This window comes from Crotalus tigris, unplaced genomic scaffold (assembly GCF_016545835.1).
Source record: "Crotalus tigris isolate CLP2741 ecotype Arizona unplaced genomic scaffold, ASM1654583v1 scf7180000024506.7606697, whole genome shotgun sequence".
Lineage (NCBI taxonomy): Eukaryota > Metazoa > Chordata > Lepidosauria > Squamata > Viperidae > Crotalus > Crotalus tigris.
In genome coordinates, this window is record NW_024100678.1 from 3469287 (window position 1) to 3493896 (window position 24610).

The 24610-nt window shown below is 34.2% G+C and overlaps 1 protein-coding gene across 7 annotated transcripts in view; it reads right to left on the minus strand.

Annotated features, from left to right (window-relative positions):
• SPIDR (scaffold protein involved in DNA repair) overlaps positions 1–24610 on the minus strand; it is a 211336-nt gene that overhangs the window by 5078 nt on the left and 181648 nt on the right. For 3 of the 7 annotated variants that reach the window (XM_039333583.1, XM_039333588.1, XM_039333589.1), the window contains 6 exons: positions 22822–22909; positions 19801–19941; positions 19645–19704; positions 10792–11002; positions 7204–7356; positions 4473–4566 (listed from right to left, as the gene is read on the minus strand). In XM_039333583.1, coding sequence (XP_039189517.1) covers positions 4473–4566; positions 7204–7356; positions 10792–11002; positions 19645–19704; positions 19801–19941; positions 22822–22909 — 747 coding nt within the window. Of the gene's footprint in view, positions 1–3897; positions 4184–4433; positions 4567–7203; positions 7357–10791; positions 11003–19644; positions 19705–19800; positions 19942–22821; positions 22910–24610 lie in introns of those variants that run through there. The other 4 variants (XM_039333587.1, XR_005555537.1, XR_005555538.1 and 1 more) reach the window with 4 other exon arrangements.

Below are 24610 nucleotides of genomic sequence, written 5' to 3' on the forward strand. Positions count from 1 at the left end.
ACTGAGGGGAGGGGATTACAGCTAAGTCACTGATCAAGAGATTAGTGACTTAGGCTTTGTAGCATTCCATAGGAAGTCCCAGCCAGCAGTCTTTCCAAAGAGGAAAGATAAGAGAGGAGCTCAGAATAACAATTTAATAGAAATAGGAGAATTTTATGAAAAAATTAAAAGGAAGATGAAACACATACTGATCTCCCATCTGCAAAGATATCAATATGTGTTTAGATATAACATTAGGAAAACAGGGGTACAAAATCTATAAAAATGTGACATGGGAGTTAAAGGAAAAAGAATCCAAGTTATTAACAGAATGTAGGATAAAGATAGAAAGCCAAGGGAGAAGGTATTTTTCCAGTTTACTCCACAGAGAGTTAAATGTATAAGTACCAGCCAGCTAAGCACAAGTCATGATTCATTCCTGCATTCCTGGCTCGCAGGAAGCTAATCTGTTTTCTTGAAACCACTGCAGATATTAGACAATCATAAAAGTATGTAGATGAAACTTCCTGGGATATGACAGCTTTGTCTTACTCCCAGGATGACAGCTCCCTTATGGTCAGGGAGAACAAGAGTCAAGGATGGCATAATATGTTTTCTATAGGCAATGAGCCAAATTATTATCTATGACAATAAGAAGAGGACTTTTGATTGTGGGAGAGATGATTTGGGTTTGTCATGCACATGTGGATAACACTGGGGTAAAACTAGTAGCCACAGTCTTCTACACTAGCATTAACAACATTAAAAAAACTAAGTAAACTGCCCTGGAATTAATTTAGGTTGCTAGGTAGATGACTAAAGACCAGGCTGCCAAGATAGTATTGTGAGAAATACTATTTCTTCCACACAGAAAAGACAAAGCACCACACGTCATCAAGCAAGTGATCAAGCAAGAGATTCATCAGTCAACTTTTTTAAACAAGCTAAATCTGTATGAAAGAGGAGTTGTCACATTACACCAAAAAGAGCAGCTTTTAAATTTATCTCTGAGGAAAAGCCTAGCATCAAATTCAGAATAGTGCAGATACCAAATAGTTTTGTTTTGTTTTTTTTTACTTTTCTGGGGAAAAATCAGAATAACAAATTAAGGTAACAGATGAAGATATCTAGGAAGAAAGTATTTGAAGAAATCAGAATAATAACTAAGCAAAACACAGATTATACATCAAAATTAGATTTACATATATTAAATACTTTTGAGGGAGGTAACTAGATTTAAAAAGGGTGCTTACTTTACTTTTTACCCTTAGCTGCTAAATCAAAATTACTTAAAAATTCATAAATAAATTTATCATTGGACAATTGATGCACTACGCTATAGTCAATTACTCTTCTTGAAAGTCACTGACAAAATTTGAATACTAAATTCAAAGATGAATTGCATTTTTATCGGATCTACAACTGCATGTGTTATTTTAATAATAACTCTAGTTATTATATAATATAAAGAAGTTCTTATTGTTCTTGGATGTTATTTTGTATTCTTGTTGCAATGCTGATTTGTAGAATGAACAAGTAAAATTTAATTAAAAGAAGCATTCTAGGATATCTTGACACCTGGGTCCTGATGGCACCTCCCAAGAATCATTAAATAATTCAAATTTAATATTTCTTCACATTTGCAAAGAAAAATAGGTAATTTGCCTTCAAATTGGGTTAGGCCCCAGAAGAATCAGCAACAATGCATTCAACTTTACTTTTTTAAAAAGAGAGCTGACAAGATGAGGATATTATAGGCTAGTCAGCTTAACATTAGTTCTTATCAAACTGGTGAGAGATTAAGTACAATTGCTCTAATCCCACATTAAGAACATTTAGGAACAAGCTTTGCTGAAAGAAAATAAGTATGTTTTTTGCAAACGTATATCTTTTCTCACCAATTTTCTAGAAGTTTTTCAGAGTGTCAACAGGCACGAGGAGAGAGGTAACCTGCTGACATTGTTAGTCTGTTTGAAAATATAAAGAATACAAGGGTCCTCATCAAAGGATCTTGAGGAAATATAATGGGATAGAGGACCATTTTTATGAATTTCTAAATGATTAAACAAAGCAGAAAACAAAGAGCTGAAATAAAGGCACAATTTTCTCAATGGAAGAAATAAGAAATGGCATCCCTCAAGAACTGATAATTAAGTTTTTTTCAGCATGTTGATAAATGCTGTTGACTTCGGGACAAGTAAACAGTGATCTGATCAAGTTTGTGGACGATACCAAACTGTTCAAAATAACTATGAAGTGCTCAAGGAGGATTTTCATTTTTTTATATTTTTAAGATTTTTATGCCACTTTTACTACTTTATAAGTAGTAAAAGTGGGGAACATACATAGTACTCCTTCCTCTTCCTATTTTTCCAAAACAACCACCCTATGAGGGAGGTTGGGTTGAGATTGACTGGTTCACAGTCTCCCAGAAAGCTTTCAAGCCTGAGGCAAAACTAGCACTCACCATCTCCTGGTTTCTTAGGACAGCATCCTAATCACAACACCAAACTAGCTTTTTTAAAATTTAATTTCTTTAAACTGGAAAAATGATTAAACAAAGAGCAACTGCAGTTCAATTAAATGAGTGTAAATGGATACACACTAAAACACATACATCCTCTCCATTTTACATAAATATTAATGAGCTCTGACCTGCATAACCAACTACCGGTAAGAAAAAGATATTGGGTCATATGTAATTTAATTAAGATACCAGCTCAGTGTATGGCAGCTGGGAAAAAGCCAAATTCCATGCTAGGCTCATTAAGAAAGACTGGAAATACAACTGCCCACATAACATTCATATATAAATCTATAATGCATCTCAAATACTGCATACAGTTCTGCTTGCCACATATGAAAAGAAGATAGAACTGGAAAAGATTTGGAAGAGGACAAGCCAAATGAACAGAAGGTTCCAACACTTTTCTTATGAGAAAAAAAAACTAGAAAAATTTGGACTCTTTAGCTTAGAAAAAAGGCAAATGAAAGGGACATGGTTGTGCACGCATGGTATGAAGACAAAATAGTTCTTCTCAAATCTCTAATATAAGACAAGATGATGACCACTAGAGTGATAGAAAATATTATTTGATCCTCTGCTGATTTTGTATCTTTGCCCACTGAAAAAGGAATGACCAATCTATAATTTTAATGGTAAGTTTATTTATTTACAGTGAGAAACAGAATAATCACAAAAAAATCCAGAAAAACGCATTTCAAAAAAGTTATAAATTGATTTGCATTTTAATGAGTGAAATAAGTACTTGACCCCTTCCCAAAACATGACTTAGTACTTGGTGGCAAAACCCTTGCTGGCAATCACAGAGGCCAGACTTTTTTGTAGTTGGCCACCAGGTTTGCACAAATCTCAGGAGGGATTTTGTCCCATTCCTCTTTGCAGATCCTCTCTGTCATTAAGGTTTCGAGGCTGACATTTGGCAGCTTGAGTCCCGAGTCCCTAGGGATTGGGCAGCATATAAATTTTATTAATAAAATAAATAAATAAATCTTGAACCTTCAGCTCCCTCCACAGATTTTCTATGGGATTAAGATCTGGAGACTTGGCTTGGCCACTCCAGGACTTTAATGTGCTTCTTCTTGAGCCATTTCTTTGTTGCCTTGGCCTTGTGTTTTGGGTCACTGCCATCCTGGAATACCCATCCACAACCCATATTCAATGCCCTGGCTGAAGGAAGGAGGTTCTCACCCAAGATTTGACAGTACATGGCCCAGTCGATTGTCCCTTTGATGCAGTGAAGTTGTCCTGTCCCCTTAGCAGAAAAACACCCCCAAAGCATAATGTTTCCACCTCCATATTTGATGGTGGGCATGGTGTTCTTGGGGTCATAGGCAGCATTCCTCCTCCTCCAAACATGGTAGAGTTGAGTTGATGCCAAAGAGCTCGATTTTGGTCTCATCTGACCACAACACTTTCACCCAGTTCTCCTCCGAATCATTTCTTTGTCAGTGGGCAACCGTACAAAATCACCAGGGGATCAAATAACTTTTTCCCTCACTGTACCTTGCATGGATTTAAGGAGTTGGACAAATTTCTGGGAGATAGGTCTATCCAAGGCTATAAATCTTGAAGATGAATCTTTGTCAATTTACATGACTTCCAAAGTTTTTGGGTTTTTTTGAGAATCACAGTTTTCCCCTGTGAGAACTGGTATGTTTGCTACTATAAAGCCAAAGGAAACTAGAAGAAAGAAATCAGAGATTGTTTGATATGAAATATCTCATTTAAATTTTTTTGATAATAAATTTCCTCCTCTGGATGAAATTAGACAATTTTGCTATAAAACCTAGACCAAAATTAGATAGAGGCCCAGGATACAAATTGCCCAAGATATCATTGAAGACTCCCTATTCCATAACTTTCCCATTTCTGTATTCTTTTGGTGATGATTCTCAACAACTGAAGAGTGAGTTTACATAAGAATACCTACTGGATTATCAATATGCCAGTTAGTGCAACATGTTCTTACTTGTCTTGTGGATGCTGATCTATTTTTTCATTGCCACATGTGTTACATATAGGCCAAGAGAAAGCAGTTCTCTCATTAATGCCAACTACAATACCTGAAAAAAAGTAAAATAATTTGCAAAATTTAATATACTTTGACTTTGAACACCTTTGACAATCATGTTTGTTTTTTGATATGAAAAACTAGTGCTTTTAAATAAGTGTACTATTTTATAAGTGTGATATTTAGATTTCCATTGATTTCAGAATTAATTGTAACCAAATCCTAGTTGCTCTCCTAAATATTAAAAAAAGCTGTATCCTAGATTTTATTATTTTTATAATTTCTCTTTTTCTATATAAGAGGAAATGTTTTCAAATACAAAGTTTGAGTGATAATACACCATTTAATAAGCTAAGAAATTAATGATTTTTGCCAGCAAACCCTGCCTTCCTTAGTTTTTGTCTTCACAGTAAAAGTCAACAAACCAGACCTCCTTTGAACCACAAAATTCTGATTAACAATACCAGGGCATGAAGTCAAATTTAAATGATTAAATATCCTGGCTTGTCTAGAGCTATTAAACACATTTTTTTGAAAAAGGGAACAAAAGTTAACGGATGATTTCCTAAATTTATTCCATAAATTGATGAGATGTGGTGACACAGTAGCTAGAATGCAGTATTGCAGGCTAATTCTGCTGACTGCCAGCAGTTCAATGTCATATAATATATGTGGGTACATGCATAATTCTCTATATTTATTTATTTTTGTCATATTTATGTAGTGTATATTGGAGGTGGTGACCTTTTGAGAGCTGTATGCAATGAAATTTCATTTTAATGTATGTTGATTAATGTACATTCAAACTGACAATAAAGTTATTATTCTATTCTATTCTCACCAGCTCAAGAATAACTCAGCCTTCCATCCTTCCAAGGTCAGTAAAATGAGGACCCAGATTGCTGGGGGCAATATGCTGATTCTGTAAACCACTTAGAGAGGGCTGTGAAACACTGTGAAGCAGTATATAAGTCTAAGTGCTATTGCTATTTCTTCCCTCCTTTGGAGAAGTCACTTGAATAAAAGGATTTTCATGTCTCATTTTATAAAGTTATATACTTGATATATTTGCCTAAAGGTAGCTATTACTTTAATCTGAAATGAACCAAAGTGAAGAAAAAAACCAGACATGACAGAGTTTTTAAAGAGCATTTACACTGGTTTAACACCAGGAATTATTCTTTATTTATATCCAGGTAACTGAGATTTAAGTATGTCCTCCCAGGAATTATTCTTTATTTATTTAAGTATGTCCACCAGGAATTATTCTTTATTTATATCCAGGTAACTGAGATTTAAGTATGTCCTCCCAAGCCATATACATGACTAGAAAGGTCAGTCAGATATTTGGATCACCAATAAAGTATTGTTATTTAGTGTTATAAATCAAGCAAGATGGAATTTTATGAGAAGGATAATAAAAAGATTTAGAACAATAGCGGTTTGCTGAGCCAAGCAATAAACATTAATGCAGAATGTGTGCAAGCAAAACATATAAATGAGTAATCTTAAAACACCTGCAAATAAATGGATTACAATTGTCAACCCTACAGTGTCAAAGGCAAATTGCCCAGAAAGCCCTGATGATTTGAGTAACGTGTTTGTATTTTGATAAATGAAATTATTAGGAAAATCAGGACTGGCGATAATCCTACATACAGATAGTCCTCGAATTACAACCACAATCCAGCAAAAATATAAGACATTTATTAAATAAATTTTGCCCCATTTTAGAACCTTTCTTGCCACAGTTGTTAAATGAATCACTGCATTGGTTAAGTCAATAACACAGCTGTAAAATGAATCTCACTTCCCCATTGGCTTTGCTTGTCAGAATTTTGCAAAAGGGAGCAAATGACCCTGGGACATGCAACCGTCATAAATATGAGTCAGTTGTCAAACATCTGAATTTTGATCATGTCACTATGGAGATGCTGCAATCATTGTAAGCGTGAAAAAACAATCATAAGTCACTTTTTCAGTGCTGTTCTAATGTTGAATCATCACTAAATGGACAGTTGTAAGTTGAGGACTACTTGTAGTAGGCATCAGTGCAGGAATATGTAATTTAATTAATTTGGGGTTTATTATATTTTTATGTAAAGTTTAAGCTTTACAATGAGTTGGAAAAAAAAGCTTTCAATCATGATGAAAGACTAGACAAAGTAAGAAATGTAAGCCAAAGCAGGGCATATAAACCAATTTTCTTCTCAGGTTCTGAAGGCAGTATATATAGGAATCTCCCAATTTATCCTTGCAACCTTTCATTATATAAATGGAGTTATCCAAGCCCCAGGCCAGGGGTAGGCAACCTTGGCTCTTTTATGACTCGTGGACTTCAACTTCCAGAATTCCTGAGTCAGCATTCTGGGAGTTGAAGTCCATGAGTCATAAAAGAACCAAGGTTGCCTACCTTTGCCCCAGACTCTCCAGTCCTAGGATCATTTGTGAGGTCATTATCCAATATAATGGCACCCACAAAAGCAACAGAACAACTAGTACAAAAAGTATCATTGCTTTTTTAATTATCTGCTACTGCACCAGAGGAGTCAACTGTAACTTCTTCAAATGGAAATTATCAATTAAAGAAAAAAGAGATAAGGAATATAATTTGTCATAAACTCTTGGAAAACAGGCAAAAAGAAAGCTAGTATTAAGATGTCAAATAAGAAAAAATATAGTTACGAACCTCTTACAGTACAAATAGAATTGATTTGAGTGGTAGAATCCAGATAATCTAGTTTGACAGGACCAGTCAGTTCAGTGATGTCAGCACCAGCAGCCCTACACAAAAGGGGCTTTTGTAGCAAGAGAACTGTACGTTCAATGCAAATAATCTTACCTGCCAACAAAGACATTTTGATAAGTTACAGTAACAAAGAAAAAAGTGGCTGTGTTAATTATCTAAGCCAATAAAGACAAATTCTTGCAAGTATTTCACTAAACTTGTTTTAGTCTAATTTATTCAAATGAGTACTCTATTCTAGTTAATAGGCTGCCAGCATCCACTAACCAGGTTTTATTTAGAAAGGAAATTAGCTGCACATTAAATTTTCTTTATCTTTTAATGGTGGGTTGGGGGTTATTCCAAAGTTATTCATATGTTGCACTTTGCTCCCCAAAACAAGGTAGTCAAATCTTTGCTCAGAGAAGTGTCAGTTCTTGAAACATGGTAAAAGGTTTGTGCAAGTAGGTCAAAAGTTTAAATCTGATAGCTAACAATGATGTAATATGTACTGATTAGTTTATATTGAACATGATTAGAATTTAATTTTATTCTTCTCAAGTAGTGTTAGCTACAGTACTGTCACTGATACTAGTACTATGGTGGAAACTCTATCCAGATACTTTTTCCCCTTCTATTCAATGGTGTCTGATTCTTGGAGATTATCTGGACAAGTGTCTGCGGTTTTCATGGCAAGGTATTTCAGAAGTGCTTTGCCACTACGCTTTTCCTAGTGCTGAGAGAAAGTGAGTAGCCCGAGGTCACCCAGTTGGCTTTGTGACAATGGTGGGACTAAAACTTGCAGTCTCCTGGTTTTTAGCCTGATGCCTTAACCAGTAGCTCTTCATTCAAATACCCACAAGCATGATTTATTACTTAAAATAAAAGTTAGGCTTGAGCCATTATATTTAGAGAAACAACTTAGATTATAAGATGGAGTAATGTTAACAACAATGAACATATCTCAGAAGCGATATAAGCAGTCTATAATATAGACAATAAAACCTATTCTGGTGCATAATTCCCTACATTTCCTTCTCATTTTATACCACTGGACTGGATATGTAATACACAACAAACTGGTTTTACTAGTGCATGTTAAATTAATTATTACATATCAAGTGTTCTCAGCAACAAATCAATAAAGATTAAGCAGTGTAAAGCATGAAAAGAAGGATTGCTTCTTTAACTTGTTGACAATCAGTTCCATTGGTTTCCATTATATTATCATTATAAAACTCTGTAATTCTAAAATATAGCCTCTATGTTTTCTTATTATTTAGCCCCTTCTTCCTTTTAAGTCATCATGGCTCTCTAATTTCTGTTGGTAGGGATGGACTAGATGTAGAAAAATCATCTTATTTAATAAATAAGCTTTCAAAGCTTTTCCACGTATAAAGAAAGAGTGAGTATGCTAAAAATCCTTTAATTAAGAAGCAAAAATCACAGAAAACAAGATTTGGTTTTCTATTCTTAATGTATTGTAATGCCCAAATGTCAGATACCTGTTTGAAAACATTAAGTGAAGTAGAGTCCACCTACATAATTGATTCCCTCATCAAACTTTTCTTAGGATTTTTTTTCTTGTCATTCAGCTGGAATCAGCCTTCCTGTAACTCTGAATTCAAGTCAAAATCATCTTGTCTGACATTCTTTCAAGTACTTAGAGTATACTATTTTAATAGTCTTCTCTTTTCAAGGTTAAACATTCCCAGTTTCTTCCCTCTCTCTTCAGAAAACTTAGTTCCTAGTTCTTTGATCATCTTCACTACCCTTCTTTCTCCCTATTTCAGTTTCGCTGAATACATTTTAAGCGTGGTGCCACAATTGGACACAGTATCTGACACAAAACAAAACAAAATCAAAATATTACTGTGGAGTTCTTGTGATCTCTGGTTGTATGTTTGTAGACATTTCATTATCCAACCAAGGTATTTTATCAAATGCTTTACTGAAACGAACGTGTATTATGTTCATATTAATCCCATTATCTATTAAGAAAATTTTCCAATGAAAAATTGTTTTTTTAAATAACGTTTACTTGGTAATTACTGCATTTATTCAAGGTGCTTACACATCTACTTGTTTATGATCTGCTCTATGAATCTCAGACTGACTGGTCTGTAATTTTCAGGGTCCTCCTCCATTTACCGTTTTGAACATAGAGACATTTTCTCTACATTTTGTCCAAGATTTTTCAAAAATAATATATAAGGACTTGGTGAAACTGTTAGGCAATTCATTCAGTTCTAGAGATTTAAATTCATTAATTTAAAAGTAAAATAATATTTTCTAATCATTCTTCCATCAACCCCAAATTACAATTCTGCCCTTAATTCTGCTCTGCATAATTTACTGCTTACAAGATGTACTTTTTATTTAAAAAAAATGAATCCAAATAAGAGTTCACAGGCTTTGCTCTTTTTTTTGTTACGTTAGAATTTTGTTGTAGTAAATGAGGAATGTGTAAAGTAATTCATTTTTTGTTTTTATTTTGAAGCTATCTAAACAAGACTTTTTTTTACTGTTCATAGCATCCTATATTATCCTCAGAGCATTCTAACTTTTAGTATTTGAGATTCTATCTCAGTATCATGTTTTGTTTCCCTTAAAATAAAAAATGTCAGCTCACTTTCTCATATTTTAATTTCATCAACAAAGTACTCTGAATTTGTTGGTATCTGGTCAAATATACCTTATCTCTTTGCGCTATATCCTTTGAGGGAGAAAGTTAGAATATATCAAACTGAGAAAGTTGTCAGTTAAGATGAGCCAGGAATTTCCTGCAAGTACTATGCATGGCAGGGTTTGTCTCCCAACAGATATCAGGGTACCTAATTAAGTTTCCTATCACTATTGCTCCATGCTCTTTGAAAGATCTGTGATTTCCTTTTGGAAGACATTATCCACATCTTCTTGGTTGGGAGGTGACAATGAACACCAAATTGGTATGGATTTTATTCATTTATCCTGTTTTAACAACTCAATGAATAAGGTTTTAAAGAACATTAAATATAAGATCTTAAGAAATCAACAGTATATTAATTTTTATGCTTATTGGATACCCAGAGAATGTTTAAGAACGATTGGCTATTGGAAGTGTAAAAGGGATAAGAGGATATATTATATTCTCATGTTACATATGATATCCAATTCAGGTTGCCTCGTTATTTGGGTTTAATTGCCCTCAGTTTGCTAGATGTGTCTGAAAAAAATCAATGAATTATTCTTAGAAGTTGGAAAAATGATGTAAGACCAGATTATTTACACACACACACACACACACACACACACACAAAACCTATTTTATAATCCAAAGCAACCTGGGTGGCATATAAATTTCAGATTTCTATTTGCTTTCAGTTTATGCGGAGACTCTTTTCTATGTCATGGAAAGCCTGATAAATATTATTTTCCATCCTCAAGATTTAATGATATGTTTAAAAGCTAGTCTATATATTTTCTTACATGCATTATGTTTGTATTCATTCTTTTAATTTTGATTAAGTTGTATTTATTTTTATTTTGTTATTAAATTGTGCTAATCCTTACCATTTCCACACATAGCATCCTTGAAGAAAACAATACAAGGGGAAGAGCTCTTGAATGCTTCCATTACTTCCACATCAACCACACATGATGAAACAACTGAGACAGGTAGTGTTTTGGGAATTCCAGAACTGATCTCAGACTCTCTTTGCAATGAGAAATCAGTGACAAATAGCCAAAATTGTCTTTGGTCTGGAGAAGTGCTGCCCATTTCCTATGATTGAAAGGAAAACAAAATTAAAGACCATGAAGCAGATGAAAACTTCAATTTAGCTAGCAGCATTTTAATCAGAGTACAATCAATGGATCATACAACACATGTAGCTTACTCTACTCTCCAAAATAAAGTTCAAAGAAAAAAATTGCCAATTTTTTGTGGCACAATTTTGTTCTCTTTACAGCAATTTTAAGATAATGGCTGCAAATGGTTTCTCTTCTTCCCATACAGTATTTCACCCTTAACCACCACCAGCAAGCTCAAAATATTGGCTAAAAAAATTACATCATTTTAAGTGATATACAGAATCACTAGATTTTTTGCAAATCTTCAGAAGATCAGGAGGTGATTATATACTACAACTATAAACAGAAACATATCCAGATCCTGTACAAGTGCTGGGATAAAATAATGATTATCATTGCTGCCTATTGATTGCAATAAATCAACTGTGTGATATGACTAGATTTGAAACTTAGAAAGTAAAATGGTGGGTGCTGTACCATATTCAAAGTTGCTATACGGGTAATCTTCATTTAATAATTACAACTGGGACCAGCAACTCTTGTCACTTAGGCATGTGGTCATTAAGTGAGATATCAAGTGACTGTGAGGAACTTGCAACCTCACTTCTACCATAATTAAGAGAATCTCTCACAGTCATTAAGCAAGACATCATATGATTGTAGGTCACAGGTCGGCAACCTGCGGCTCCGGAGCCGCATGCGGCTCTTTGAGCCTTCCCCTGCGGCTCCCAGCCTCCTCTGCCTTTGCAGAGAGAGACAGAGACAGAGAGAGGAATTGCGCTTCCCTGCTTCACTCTCTCTCTCTCTCTCTCTCTCTCTCTCTCTCTCTCTCTCTCTCTCTCTGTATGTGTGTGTGTGCTTGTGTTTGTGTGTGTGTGTGTGTGTAAAAGAGAGTGGACTCACAGTGTTTTCCGAGGAGGGGAAAAGCTTACTGGGCGGAGCTCCTCCCTTTGCTGCGTCTCTGCAGGAAGCAGGAAGGGCAGGAGAGAGCTAGCTAGCCCAGCTAGGCTGACTCAGGAATTCTGGGAGTTGAAGTCCATGAGTCATAAAAGAGACGAGGTTGTCTACCCCTTATCTTGTTGGACAACAGCTTGAAGCTTGTCAGGTGAGCAGCAGATAGGAGAGGGGGGGGGAGAAAGAGAGAGAGAGAAAGAGAGAGAGGGAGAGAGAGAGAGAGGAAAGAGAGAGAGAGAGAGAAAGAGAGCGGGGGAAGAGGAGTGGCAGGCAGATCAAGGGCAGATAGAGAGGGAGGGAGGGAGAGAGACAGAGAGAGAGAGAGAGAGACCCTTTTGACATCTAAAATGAAGATAACACTGCATATATCCATTTTTTACCTGTGTGTGTATGTGTGTGTGTGTGTGTGTGTATATATACATATATACACACACACACACACATACATACACACACAAATACACACACACCTATAATAAAGGTAAAAAAGGATATATGCAGTGTTATCTTCATTTTAAATATCAAAATGGTTTTGCGGCTCCCAGTGTTTTGTTTTTGGTGGGAAACGGGTCCAAGTGGCTCTTTAAGTGTTTTGGGTTGCCTACCCCTGTTGTAGGTATTTAAGAAGAGATTGGAGAATCATTTGTCTGAAATGTTACAGAGTTTCCTGTAGAGGGTTAGACTAGAAGACCTCCAAGGTACCTTCCAATTCTGTTTTCTGTTAACTTGCAATTTTACTGCCAGGCTATCAACTGACTCTGCTTGTTGAAAGCCAGCTGTAAAGTGTGTAAATAACAATCACATGACCATGAAATATTATGATCATTGTAAATACCTGCTAGTTGTGAAATACCTGAATTTTGATCATATGTGACTTTTAGAGTTGTACAACAGTCATAAGCACAAGGACTGGTCATAAAGTTACTTTTTAAGTGCTGTCATACCTTTGAATAGTTGCTAAAGAGGGCAGTTGTTAAGCGATGTCTACCTATACCAATTAGACACAGCAAACCATTGCAATCCATCTTATTGGTCAAAGTATAGTGCAGGTATGATTTGCAGCTTGCAGATTCCCCTTTTGCAATTTCCAGAATCAATTCTACTACATGGGTTGAATGTAAGTAAAATTTTGAAGTGAAAAATACCAATAAAACCTGTAAATTCTAAATTTCATTTCTTTTGTTAGTTTTATATCTTGCTTTTCCTCCAAGAATGCAATGCAGCATAGATGGTATTCTTTTTTCCAATTTTATTTGAATAACAATTCTGTAAAGTAAGTTGGGCTGAATGATAGTGACTGGTAAAGTCATCCAGTCAAATTCCATAGCTGAGCTTACCCGATTTACCTCACCTTTCCACTCATGGAAGTTTCTGGCCACAAAAAAGTATTAAGTCCTGCTCCAACTATGACTAGCTCAACCTTAATTAAGGTTTAAATATAAATATTTCCTTATATGCATTTGTTTTAAAATAAGTCACTTTGAGGATTTCATAATTATTGAGCAATTCAAACATACTATATGATGTGATGCCTTTGACTAGTATTATTTTGAAATTTTAAAGTTATCATGTATTTTTTTTTCTTTGAATAAAGAAAATACCAGAAGCATTATTCTTACATTGTGTAATGTGCTTCATTTTCTTGGTAGAAACTCTATAGGTATAAATTTGGAATTTTCTTCCTGGATAAATTTTGACATTTTTCAAGGATGCATACAAACTAAATGATTCATAAAAGGTAACAGGAGAAACAAAAACATCTATTCCAGCAACATAAATATTCTGTTTGGGACAGGAAGGTAAATATTCAGCAAAAGATAAAGGTCATCAAAACAAATGATCTCATAATGAAATTACTTACCTTTTGTAGCTCTTCTATACAAAAGGGTTTCAGCTTTGTATTAAGAAACTTACTATTAAATAGTGAAACTAATATAAACACTGCAAAGTAATAATTCTTGAAGATACTGCAGAATTACTTCAGATTAACATTTTGTTCAACTTTTATCATTTGTCATTTTTGTCATTCAAGGTTTTGATATAAAATGCTTGGGCACACTTTCCTGAAAGTTGGCCCTCTCAAAAGTCAAAGAAACATGTATAGATCGTACTATCAAAGATACTTAGTGTACCAACAGGTGTCATAAAATATCTACAAATTAGAGTGTTTAAACTGAAATAGTGATGCTGTAGTTGAATTTAAAACAAGTGAGCAGGATCAGGATCTCCCCTTTCTTTTCAGTACTTCTGCCATAATTCACCCATTTCCAGAGAACCAAATGGCCCTTTCCAAGAGCGGAAATTCAGAGTTCTATGCACACAACTCTACAGATACTTCCATTTGTCATAACATCATCATCTGTAGAAGTAACAATTCAATTAGTCTTTAAAACGTCACAGTAACACCTTTTCTATTAACAGATTTCTATAGCTCAGGCATGTCAAACTGCCGGCCCATAGGCCGGATGCATCACTCCAAAACTGTGCCTACCCCATTGCCAGCAATGGGGAAAACATTGCGATATGTCGCACAACGTCACGTGATGTCGTGAGTTTGACATGCCTGCTATAGCTACCATATCTCTTCAGAATCAAGAATATTAGAACTTTAACCTGATATTTGCATTTTATTTTTCAAATAATTGTATATTAATTTTATTTATGATCTCAAAAAAAGACTGGAAAATATGAGTGACTTAAAAGGGATTAATAAACTGCAATGTATAATTTCTTCAATCTTTTTTTTTGTTGCTGTTCTCATTTCAATTGTTAATTGAAAATTGAATTTTAATTATATTTCTTAAAAACATAAAGCAGAAACACTGGAGCACTGAAATACTAACTTTTAGATTTTGACCAACAAGACTGTCAGCCAAAAAGCAAATAACAATAAGTCATTTTAAAACCATCATCTTCCTGTATGTGTGTCAATTTGTTCTGAACAAAAAGGACAGAACAGACAAACAGCAGCAGGATTGAGTTATGTGACAGTACAGTTCCCTGAGCCCAGATGGAATATATTTCCTCATTTTCCTTTTGTACCATAATACTTATTCTGAATAATAATAATAATAATAAAAAGACAATATTTCCATTTCCCAATTCACAGAAAGAACTGAAGAATTTTAGTTCCACTAGCATTCTGGAGAGGTTCTGATTTAAAAAGAAGACAAAAGGAGATTTGACTCAAACACAAAATGTAGTTAAAAAAAAGATTATTTTCCTGGAATGAATTATTTCACAAAAGAATTTTAAACTGAACCAAGGTCTTTTCCTCATATTTTATGATACAGTAGACTTGTATGAAGGACACATCCTTGCTAGCAGACATTGAACTAGTAAACAAGTTTCAACCCTGACATTTTATTTCTGGAACAGTTATCTTAGGTGAGCTGGTTTATATTTTCACACTTTCCGGACCTCATTCCTAATAATGGTGTATCTTTTTCCATTTTGAAGGTGCTGATAAAGTAGAATTAAGTGACTACTATAAAATACTACGTACAGTTAAATATCTGAACTAACATTGCCATTCAGTTGCAGAATTCTGAATGGTTTAATTTTTCATATTAATTAAAATAAAATGAATACACATGTGAAACAAAATCACCTGGAATGTTTCTAAACAACAGCTATGCTTTTAATTTGTGGAAACTGAGAACATAGGATCATAGAAACTAAAGAAAGAGTATAAATTTGAAAAGCTGTACTACAAATCAACTGGTTATTATATAATTCTAGTCTTCTCCTAAGCCTGCGCCAACTTTGTGTATGTCCTCTTGAGATGGTGAAAAAAAATCCTAATAGGGAGCTGTACTGCCTACAACTAGTGGTGCCCACCAGCCATTTGGTACTGTGACACGGCAAGGCTAACAACTGGCCAAGACTGATATGTAGCCAAGTTTGGACACAATTAGCTTACATTTAATTTTAAAAGATTCATCAATTACCTTATTGAATTAAAATAAATTATTTTCTTAATCTCCTGCGCTAGTTGTTCTTAACAGATTTTACCTCTTTTATTGACTATTTAATTTCTATAAAAATGGGGTTAACCCTATCTATCTATCTATCTATCTATCTATCTATCTATCTATCCATCCATCCATACATACATACATACATACATCCCATTCTGAACTGGCCATCTGCTCTGCACTGGATAGCTTAACATGAATAAAATTATCAGATAGAAACATACATTTTTTATTTGTGCCCAATCAATTCTGAGAAAGAATACAAGCACATCTTTATAGCTGAATTTCTATGAAGATCTGATTTAAGTATTGGGATTATGGTTATAAAATATTTGGAACTAAGAGAGTGTAAGTGCAAAATTTTGTAGTAAAGCTCTGGAATGTTTACTTTCTCCCAACACGTATCATTTTTTTCCTCTGTTCCATTAAAACAGAAAAATCTGAATAATCCTGGAGTGGTTAATGTAATTCTGGAAGTGGATTACCCAAAACTGGAAGTAAATGTATCTTCTGGATGCTGCCCAATTACTTTTCTATAAACAGTTCGGGACAAACCACTTCTAGAAATAGACTACACCCCTCTGGGACTCCTAGATCAGTCCATTCTAGGGAAAAGCTGGATATTCTGGAAGAAAAACGGAATGACTCAGAAATGGATCTGGATATGAACAATGAAATGGCCACATTTATGGCAATTCTTGCTCAGGGATCTATAAACAAAACAGACTGGAAAGTTCCTAAATTCTCGCTGTAAGGTAGATAAATAGACAATAAAATACCAGATAAACTTTGATATGAAATGATTCTCAATCAGGCAAATCCCCATGCTAGTTTTATAAGTATACTGAACTGAATTCAGTATTCAATTATGTTAAGGCACATTAATAAGGCAAATGAATTTAGATTTTTGGGAAATATTTCAAAGAATATAAACAGAAGTTGTGAATAATGAAAATATGGACTGTTAAGACTGCAAATGAAACTGCAACAGTATATTGGGATTAAAGACATCTATTTTATGATCACATTTAGAATACAATATATAATTTTGGTTAATATATCTCAAAAAAGATATAGATCTATTATAATATTTGGTGCACCAGAATTTCCAAATTCAAAGCCACTTAAAATCTTCAGGAAAGGGCTAATGCTTTTTTGTCCTGATTATGGGCTTCCCAAAAGAATCTGACCAGCTATTGTGAAAGGATCATACCATAAAGATGAACTATTGGTCTCTGTCAGCAATTCTTCAAGCCAATATAAACTTTATCATCACACAAACTTTTGTGAATGATAGTACAGTTTAACAGATAATTGGAGTACAGTCCTAAAAGGAGTTTATATATACACCCAACTGTTGATGGGACAGGAAAATAGGAGGAAGAGAGATGGTTACAGGAAATGAAAAACACTGGGGATGACATATAAATGTCTTAAATATTGCCTTAAATTTTTTAAAAATGTTTGTTTAAATTCCCTCTACTTTTACAATAATGTACTGTAAATGTAGAAAAGTCACTATTGAACAGCCTGTTTTTTCTTTTCCTATGTACAATATCCTATTGGCAAATTTGCTGTTCAGGAATAAAATAGCATCATGAACATGCTTAGCTGCAGGGACTGAGGATTTCCCAGATGTACAGCTAATTTCAACAGAGCTTGCTGGTGTCTTGTATTAAATGCTTCCAAACATGAAGCAGATGTAACCAGGAGGCATAAAAATTATGCGAGAACCCAAAATGTCTGGAGCAATGCTTGAGAAGGCAATTTTCTTTCTTTCTGTTAAAAGAGCTTACTCAACTGCCACTGATTCTGTAAAAGCTAAGACAACTATTATTTAACTTACTAAGTAAAATATACTCCATTACTTAAAAATAACATAATGTTTAACTTATCTTTTAATGCCAGGTAATGGTATTAGATTGTAACAAGTAAAAAAAACAATTTTTTACAAGATTTTTAACTCTTAGAGTCTCCTATGTGTAGTTTTATGGAAGATTTCACATTAATTTTAATGTGATATCCAGTTAAAATCTCTGGAATGTAATTCAACCAGATATGTCATATATGTTTGAAGTAATTTGTAGCACTGTGCTGACAAGCAAAATCCAGCAGCTGCCCACAAGTCCATATAAAATGTTTAGTGAAAGAAAATGTTAGAAACCTTAGGAAGATAGCTTGGAAAGGAGAAGGCAAAAAACAGAATTAACCATCTGGATTATAAAGGGCAGAGGGAGTGGCAAATGAAATCTACCCAGATATATTCAGTTTTTACTGCAGTTTCTAGATTTATACACTTAGTCATTTCTCATCTAATTATGTAATATTTTCAATGTACAAATATGCATTTGGTGTCATCTTTGTATCTTTTAGAGTAGTTTCTGGTGAATGCAATAGTTCTAGTTCAATAAAAATCTTCTTTCTGGTACTGTATACACAAAACCTTCTGTAAGTGGAGTTATTTACATTATCCACTGTCTAAACGAGTAATATTATTTTAGTTATATTATAATACATTACTTCTTTGATATCATAACACTATTTTTACCTTATTCTTTCACTTTATTGTAAATAATCTTTCTAAAATGATTTTTTAAATTTTAATATGAAACTACTGACATTATGTAATCAAGTAATTTGATTTAATAATTAGATAGCCAATATGAAGTAGGACTGGAAACATCCAAGTTCACTCATGGGAACCAACTGGGTGACTTTGGGCCAGTTATTTTCCCTGAGCCCACTCCATAAGATTGTTAATCCTGGGAAAAAAGGAAAGGAAATCCCTATTTAACTCTTTTAGAAGAAAGACAGAATAACAATCAAACAAATATATAAAGATGGAAACCCTCTAATGAAACTCTAAAGGTGGCATCAGGCTTTAAGGAATTGTACCAATAAAGGAGAATATTTGTAGCTCAGGGTTGAAATGAAGAGTCCTTGGTGCTCTCTGAGCTTGGTTGTTTTCTTACAGACATTTCATTACCCAAACTAGGTTCTAGCAGTGCTAGTTTCAGTAATGAAATATCTGCAAAAAAATAACCAAGCTCAGAGAGCACCAAGGACCCCTCATTTAAGGAATTGTATTGAACTGTTTCTGAACTGTTGAGCATATTTGGAATTATGAGAACATGTCAACCATCTTCTCACAAACTAATTGTGATAAGGAGAACTGAACTGTTGCTGAATAGGACCAATGAACATGTTTCTTTATGATAACATTAGAAAATAGCTTTTGTTTATACACTTTGCAAAGAAAGAGCTTTATATGGCAATGAATAGAAGACACATATGATTCATTTACTACTTCAAAAAAAAGAACAATTTCAATATAAAAATGGCTCCTATATTTTCGGAGAAAAAATTGTCCTATAACCAAACCCAAAGAATCCTCTAGCACATAAAAATATTTTCATTTAGACTGACAACATATTCAGTGGTTTTGTGTTCAAAGGGCTGGACTGGGATAAGAAGAATCAGGTTCAGGTATCAGTTTGACCAAAATGAGTGATTTTGATCTAGTCACTTCCTTTTAGCTCAGCCTATCTCACACAATTTTGTGCAAATAAAATAAAGGGAGACTCCTATATGTACACACAGAGCTCTTAAACCCAGAACATAAATGCAATAACAATTAAAAAATAACTTGTTGATATATAGACATATATACATAAAAAAATACCTGTAGTCTTCGATATACAACATATGCCCAAAAACTGCAACGCTGAGGTAAATCACCCATCTGAAAAACAATTAAAATTTGGGGCTAATATTGAATTACAAATGATTACTGATTGATTACTTTACTGATTATAAACTTTTTGAGGAAAAAAAATACCTGATAAATTTCCTTGAGACTACAAACAGTTGGGGGGAAATATAAATTTGATATTTGTTCTTTTTCATCTGCATCACTGTAATCAGCAGAAGCAGCAAGAATGTAACAGAAACTTGGAGGAAGCTGGTTAGCAGTAACTTGCTGAAAATAGTAAAAATAGATACGATCATTTTATAAATGGATGCTCCATATTAAATTTATTTATTTGGTGCAGACTACGAAGCCTTTCTAAATAAGTGAGAAGAGACAGTTAGCAGACAACAATTTCTCCAAATGTCAGAAGGTTGATACTCTTTGCAAAATCAGGAATAATATTTCATCTAGACCAGTGGTTCTCAACCTTTCTAATGCCGCGACCCCATAATACAGTTCCCCATGTTGTGGTGACCCCCAACCATTTATACATCACCGGGTGCCAGGGGCGTGGCCAAAGAAAAGGGGAAAAAAATGGCGGACAGCCTTGTTTGGCGCCCCCGTGAAATGGTCGTTCGACCCCCAAATGGGGTCCCGACCCACAGGTTGAGAACCACTGATCTAGACTTTCTCCTGAGTATACACCCACAAATTTATATCACAAAAGAATATATCTAAACACAAAGCAACAAATAACTAAAATTGCTTTTGCTATGATAATATTGGCAAAATGGGGTTCTAATATTTTCATTTCTTCACATACTTTCTCTGTCATTTAGAATATGAGCATGAGAGTGAAACTGATAATATTTAAAGCCATGTTACTAAGAAGCAAAAATGCTGTCAAACTGAATCTCCAGCAGTAAGAGGATAATTGGGAACAAGAATAGTAGAACATAAAATGACATGATATTCTCTTTATTGGTGGCTATTATGAGATCAAATCTATTTTATTTATTTGAAGATTATATAACGCAATATAATGCTAATTATAAATTTAAATGTCAATAAATATTGAGAGTTATTTCTTGATAATTATTCCAATTACAAAGGAATGGCAATACTGAAATACAAAACATCTTTGTATTTCCATTTGTGCACATGGAGTTTCTGAAATATCACAGTTTATTAAATCTGTGATTCATGTCCCAAAACACCATATACTTATTTAACATCCTGACTAAAGGAACTCGGGTGCTTTCACCCTATTTTGTCCATGTACATCCAAACTTGGAATTCACAAACCCCACTTTCAACCATCATTGTTTTACCCAAATTATCTAAGAGATAAATGCAAGCTAGTCATTGAATATACCTCCACAGAATTTCCAATGTGAATTAAAAGAAGCTCAGCAAAGCATAACAGCAAATCTATTTTTAAGTATATCCGTTCAATAGAAGACATGTCACACAAATACCCCTTGAAACAATGTTCGCGCTTTTTATGTTGCACAAAGAATGATTCCTTAAGACCTCAGTAATGGGTGTTGTAGATGGGTGGAAGGATTGGAAAGAGCTTTCAAAGAAAGATTGATTTTTGAAGCATTTAGTAAAATCACAGAAGAGCCAGAAAAGGGTTTTACTCTAGATTAATCCAAATCCAAATCCACTTTGCTGGTGAACTCCCCATAGCAGTAACCCAGTGAGAATTTTATGCGGTGAAGAAAAAATTCTGGGTTTCTCCCAAGTTGTTCAGAACACAGTTAGCATACTAAAATATGAAGGGAAGCATAGCAACGATAGAGTGACAATCTTGGAAGGACTACACCCACAGGAACAGGATGGAACCACTTAAAATCGTATGTCTTCCATTGATAAGAGATGAAGAGGACAACCCTCATTAAACCTGGTACCTTAACCACTGCACCATACTGTTCCTCCATTTGAGAATATTATTTAACATCATAAAGGAATTAAAATACAAGGCAAAGCAGGCCCTGTTCCATCATTCAAGTCCTGCATGACTCCTGCTTTAAATTTTATACAAAGAGCATAAGCATCAACATACTTTAATCTGGGGTTTAATATTCTGTACTGTCCCTCCCAGATTGAGGTTATAATTAAGTAGGAACCTTAAATAATATTTTATTCTTCTGAGATAAGAGGTATCAGAGTAAACAGATTTTTCCATTCATTAGATAAAAAGGAGAGCGGGGGGGGGGGGAGAGAGAGAGAGAGACAGAGCTTGAATTTATTCTTTAGGAGCCACAGAAAAATCTCCTTGCATATTGAATATGCAAAATCTATGCAATGTTAGTCTTATCTACTTCTACAAGAATTAAGTAACAAAATATGGATATGTCTATGCGATATTTTATCTCAGTGTTAACTAGAAGAATATTCTAGTTTGCCTTATCATTTTGAATATGCTTTTATTTCTGAAAATAGCCCGCATATTGTACTTAGCAGGAAATACATCTGCCATGTTAGAATGTTCCTTAGGCTTAGCTATTTATCTCACCCAAAGTGCAATAGTTATAAATCAGTACAACAAAAGCTCAGAATCTCATTAAATTACTGCCAAGTCTTAAATAATAAACTATGGTATCTTATTTATTGCAAACAGCTTTATATACATTATTATTTCCTTCATATTATCTCATTTTTACAGCTAACAGCACTATTTTAGCCTGCATAAAGTATTTATTATAGAAGTTTATCTCCTTCATGCATGTTTCTAGCTCGGATTTTATATAAGATTATGATAAAATATGATGGTTGATTGAAGAAAATAGAGTATTTATAGCTGAAGACAGTGTTCTTTGAAGATTTAAAATGAACTAAGGGTAAATCAAATTAATTTGTAATTTTATGTATGTAAATATACTAAACATTTCATTTTTAATTTCTTTCAGGAATCTCAATTTTTAAGACCCTTTGCTTCTAAATTTAAATACTTTTCCATAGAATGAAGATTATAACATTTTCTGTTGCACATTACCAAATAATTTGGATCAGTAATTGTTAGTGATGTTATGTTAAGGGAGGAAAATACAGTACAGTGTTTAAAATGTTGAATTCAATTAAAATGGAATAGAGAAGATAATTTATTTAGGAAATCTTACTTAGATGATTGTTTTAGAAAAAGCAAGTCTAAAAGTATCTTACTGTTTCATTTCCTTGTCTCTTGCCCGGAACTTGAAGAGGTGATAATGGTGGCCATAGACTATCAATTAGACTAAAAAGCCCTAGAGTTCTTCCAAAACAAGTAAGCAAAGCACAAATTTGATGAAATCAGTGTGAGTATATACAATAAAAGTGTAATCATTAGAAACATACTATCATCAAAATAATTTTTTCTTGTATTTGCTGACACTGCATCTGTATTTTAATTATTTTGATTTACAATGGAATCTTGTACTACTAAAAGAAATTCCACAATACATAGATATGGAAGCCATTCTTGATGAAATGGTATGTGTCTGTGTGAATCCAATATATTGTAGAATTAAAATACAATGCAGCAATGACTAAAGCCTGTAATTTAATTGCGAAAAACAGAAAAGATGTAAATAAGTTATGTTGTAAAGGAAACAGTGGAAGATAGAAAATCAATCTAAAACATTTTTTACAGAAACTCCAATATAACAAGATAATGATATGTTTAATATTTTGGAAATGATGTCAAAGTAAAGATTAATTTTGATATATTGCTTTTATTTTCTACAGTGCACATTGAAACCAAATATGCTAATTTCAGTGCAATTATAACATCTACTGGCAATCTCTAGTCAGTAGAAATATTTTTATTTAAATTATTGGTTGTGTTTCTAGTTCTTTTCCTATACAAAATGACATATACAGCACAAATCAACACAGAATATTTTACATGATAAAATTCAGCACATTGTCCTCTTTTTTTCTTTTATCATTAATCACCTTCTGTTAAACAGCTCTAAAGTATTCAGGTTAACTTTGGGAAGAAAGGTAATCATGCATGAGTCAGCACAATAACACGGAAAGGATGTCAGGAAACAAAGATACTGCCTTACATAGAATTAATCCAGTTGCTTTAGTAATGACTGTAGGGAGTTCTAATCATCCATTCACAAAAACAGCAAAACAAAAATGAAGCGTATAACAAAAATAAGGGCCAGGGAATATGTTCCATGATAATAAAACTTTTCAACTTAAGAGCAAAGCTCACAGTATTTTTTTTTCTAACAACTGAGTACAAGTTTATTCAAATTCATATATATATAAAAGCCCTACCCCCAAAAATAAGTGCTAGTTTTGGGGCAAGGCGCAAGCCTAAAAATCAAGCTAGGGAGGGGGTTTGGGGGGTGAAGCTACCCCATGTGCCCAGCACCTGCTTACCTTACTGGTAGGACTGCCTCAGCCAGGGCTTCCACGCACCGACACTTGTCAAGCCACGCAGTTCTTCGGACTGTTTCTGCTGCTCACGGCAGGATGCTGCATGACTCTTCGGGCTGTTTCTCACGGCAGAAATGGCCCAAAGAGCCACACAGCTTCTTGCCATGAGCAGTAGAAATGGGGCAAAGCACCAAGCGGCATCCGACCAGAAGCAGCAGAAACGGTGCAATGCGCCATGACATCCAGCTGCAAGTGATGGCAAGAGGCCGCAGAAGTAGTCAAGCAGCAGCACAACAGTTAGGAGGCCTAGTTTTGTGTGTGTGTGTGTGTGTGTGTGTGTGTGTATTGTCTCTAATTATACTAAAAATGTGAATCCCAGATATATTCATGTTGAAGAAAATAGTTGAACACCAGGATAAATATAAAAACAAATGTTTAATAAACTAACAACTGTTTGATAAACTTAACTTTCGTTGGCTAACTGCCAACGTCGTCATTCCACTCTGACGATGTCAGCAGTTAGCCGACGAAAGCTAAGTTTATCAAACAGTTGTTAGTTTATTAAACAGTTGTTTTTATATTT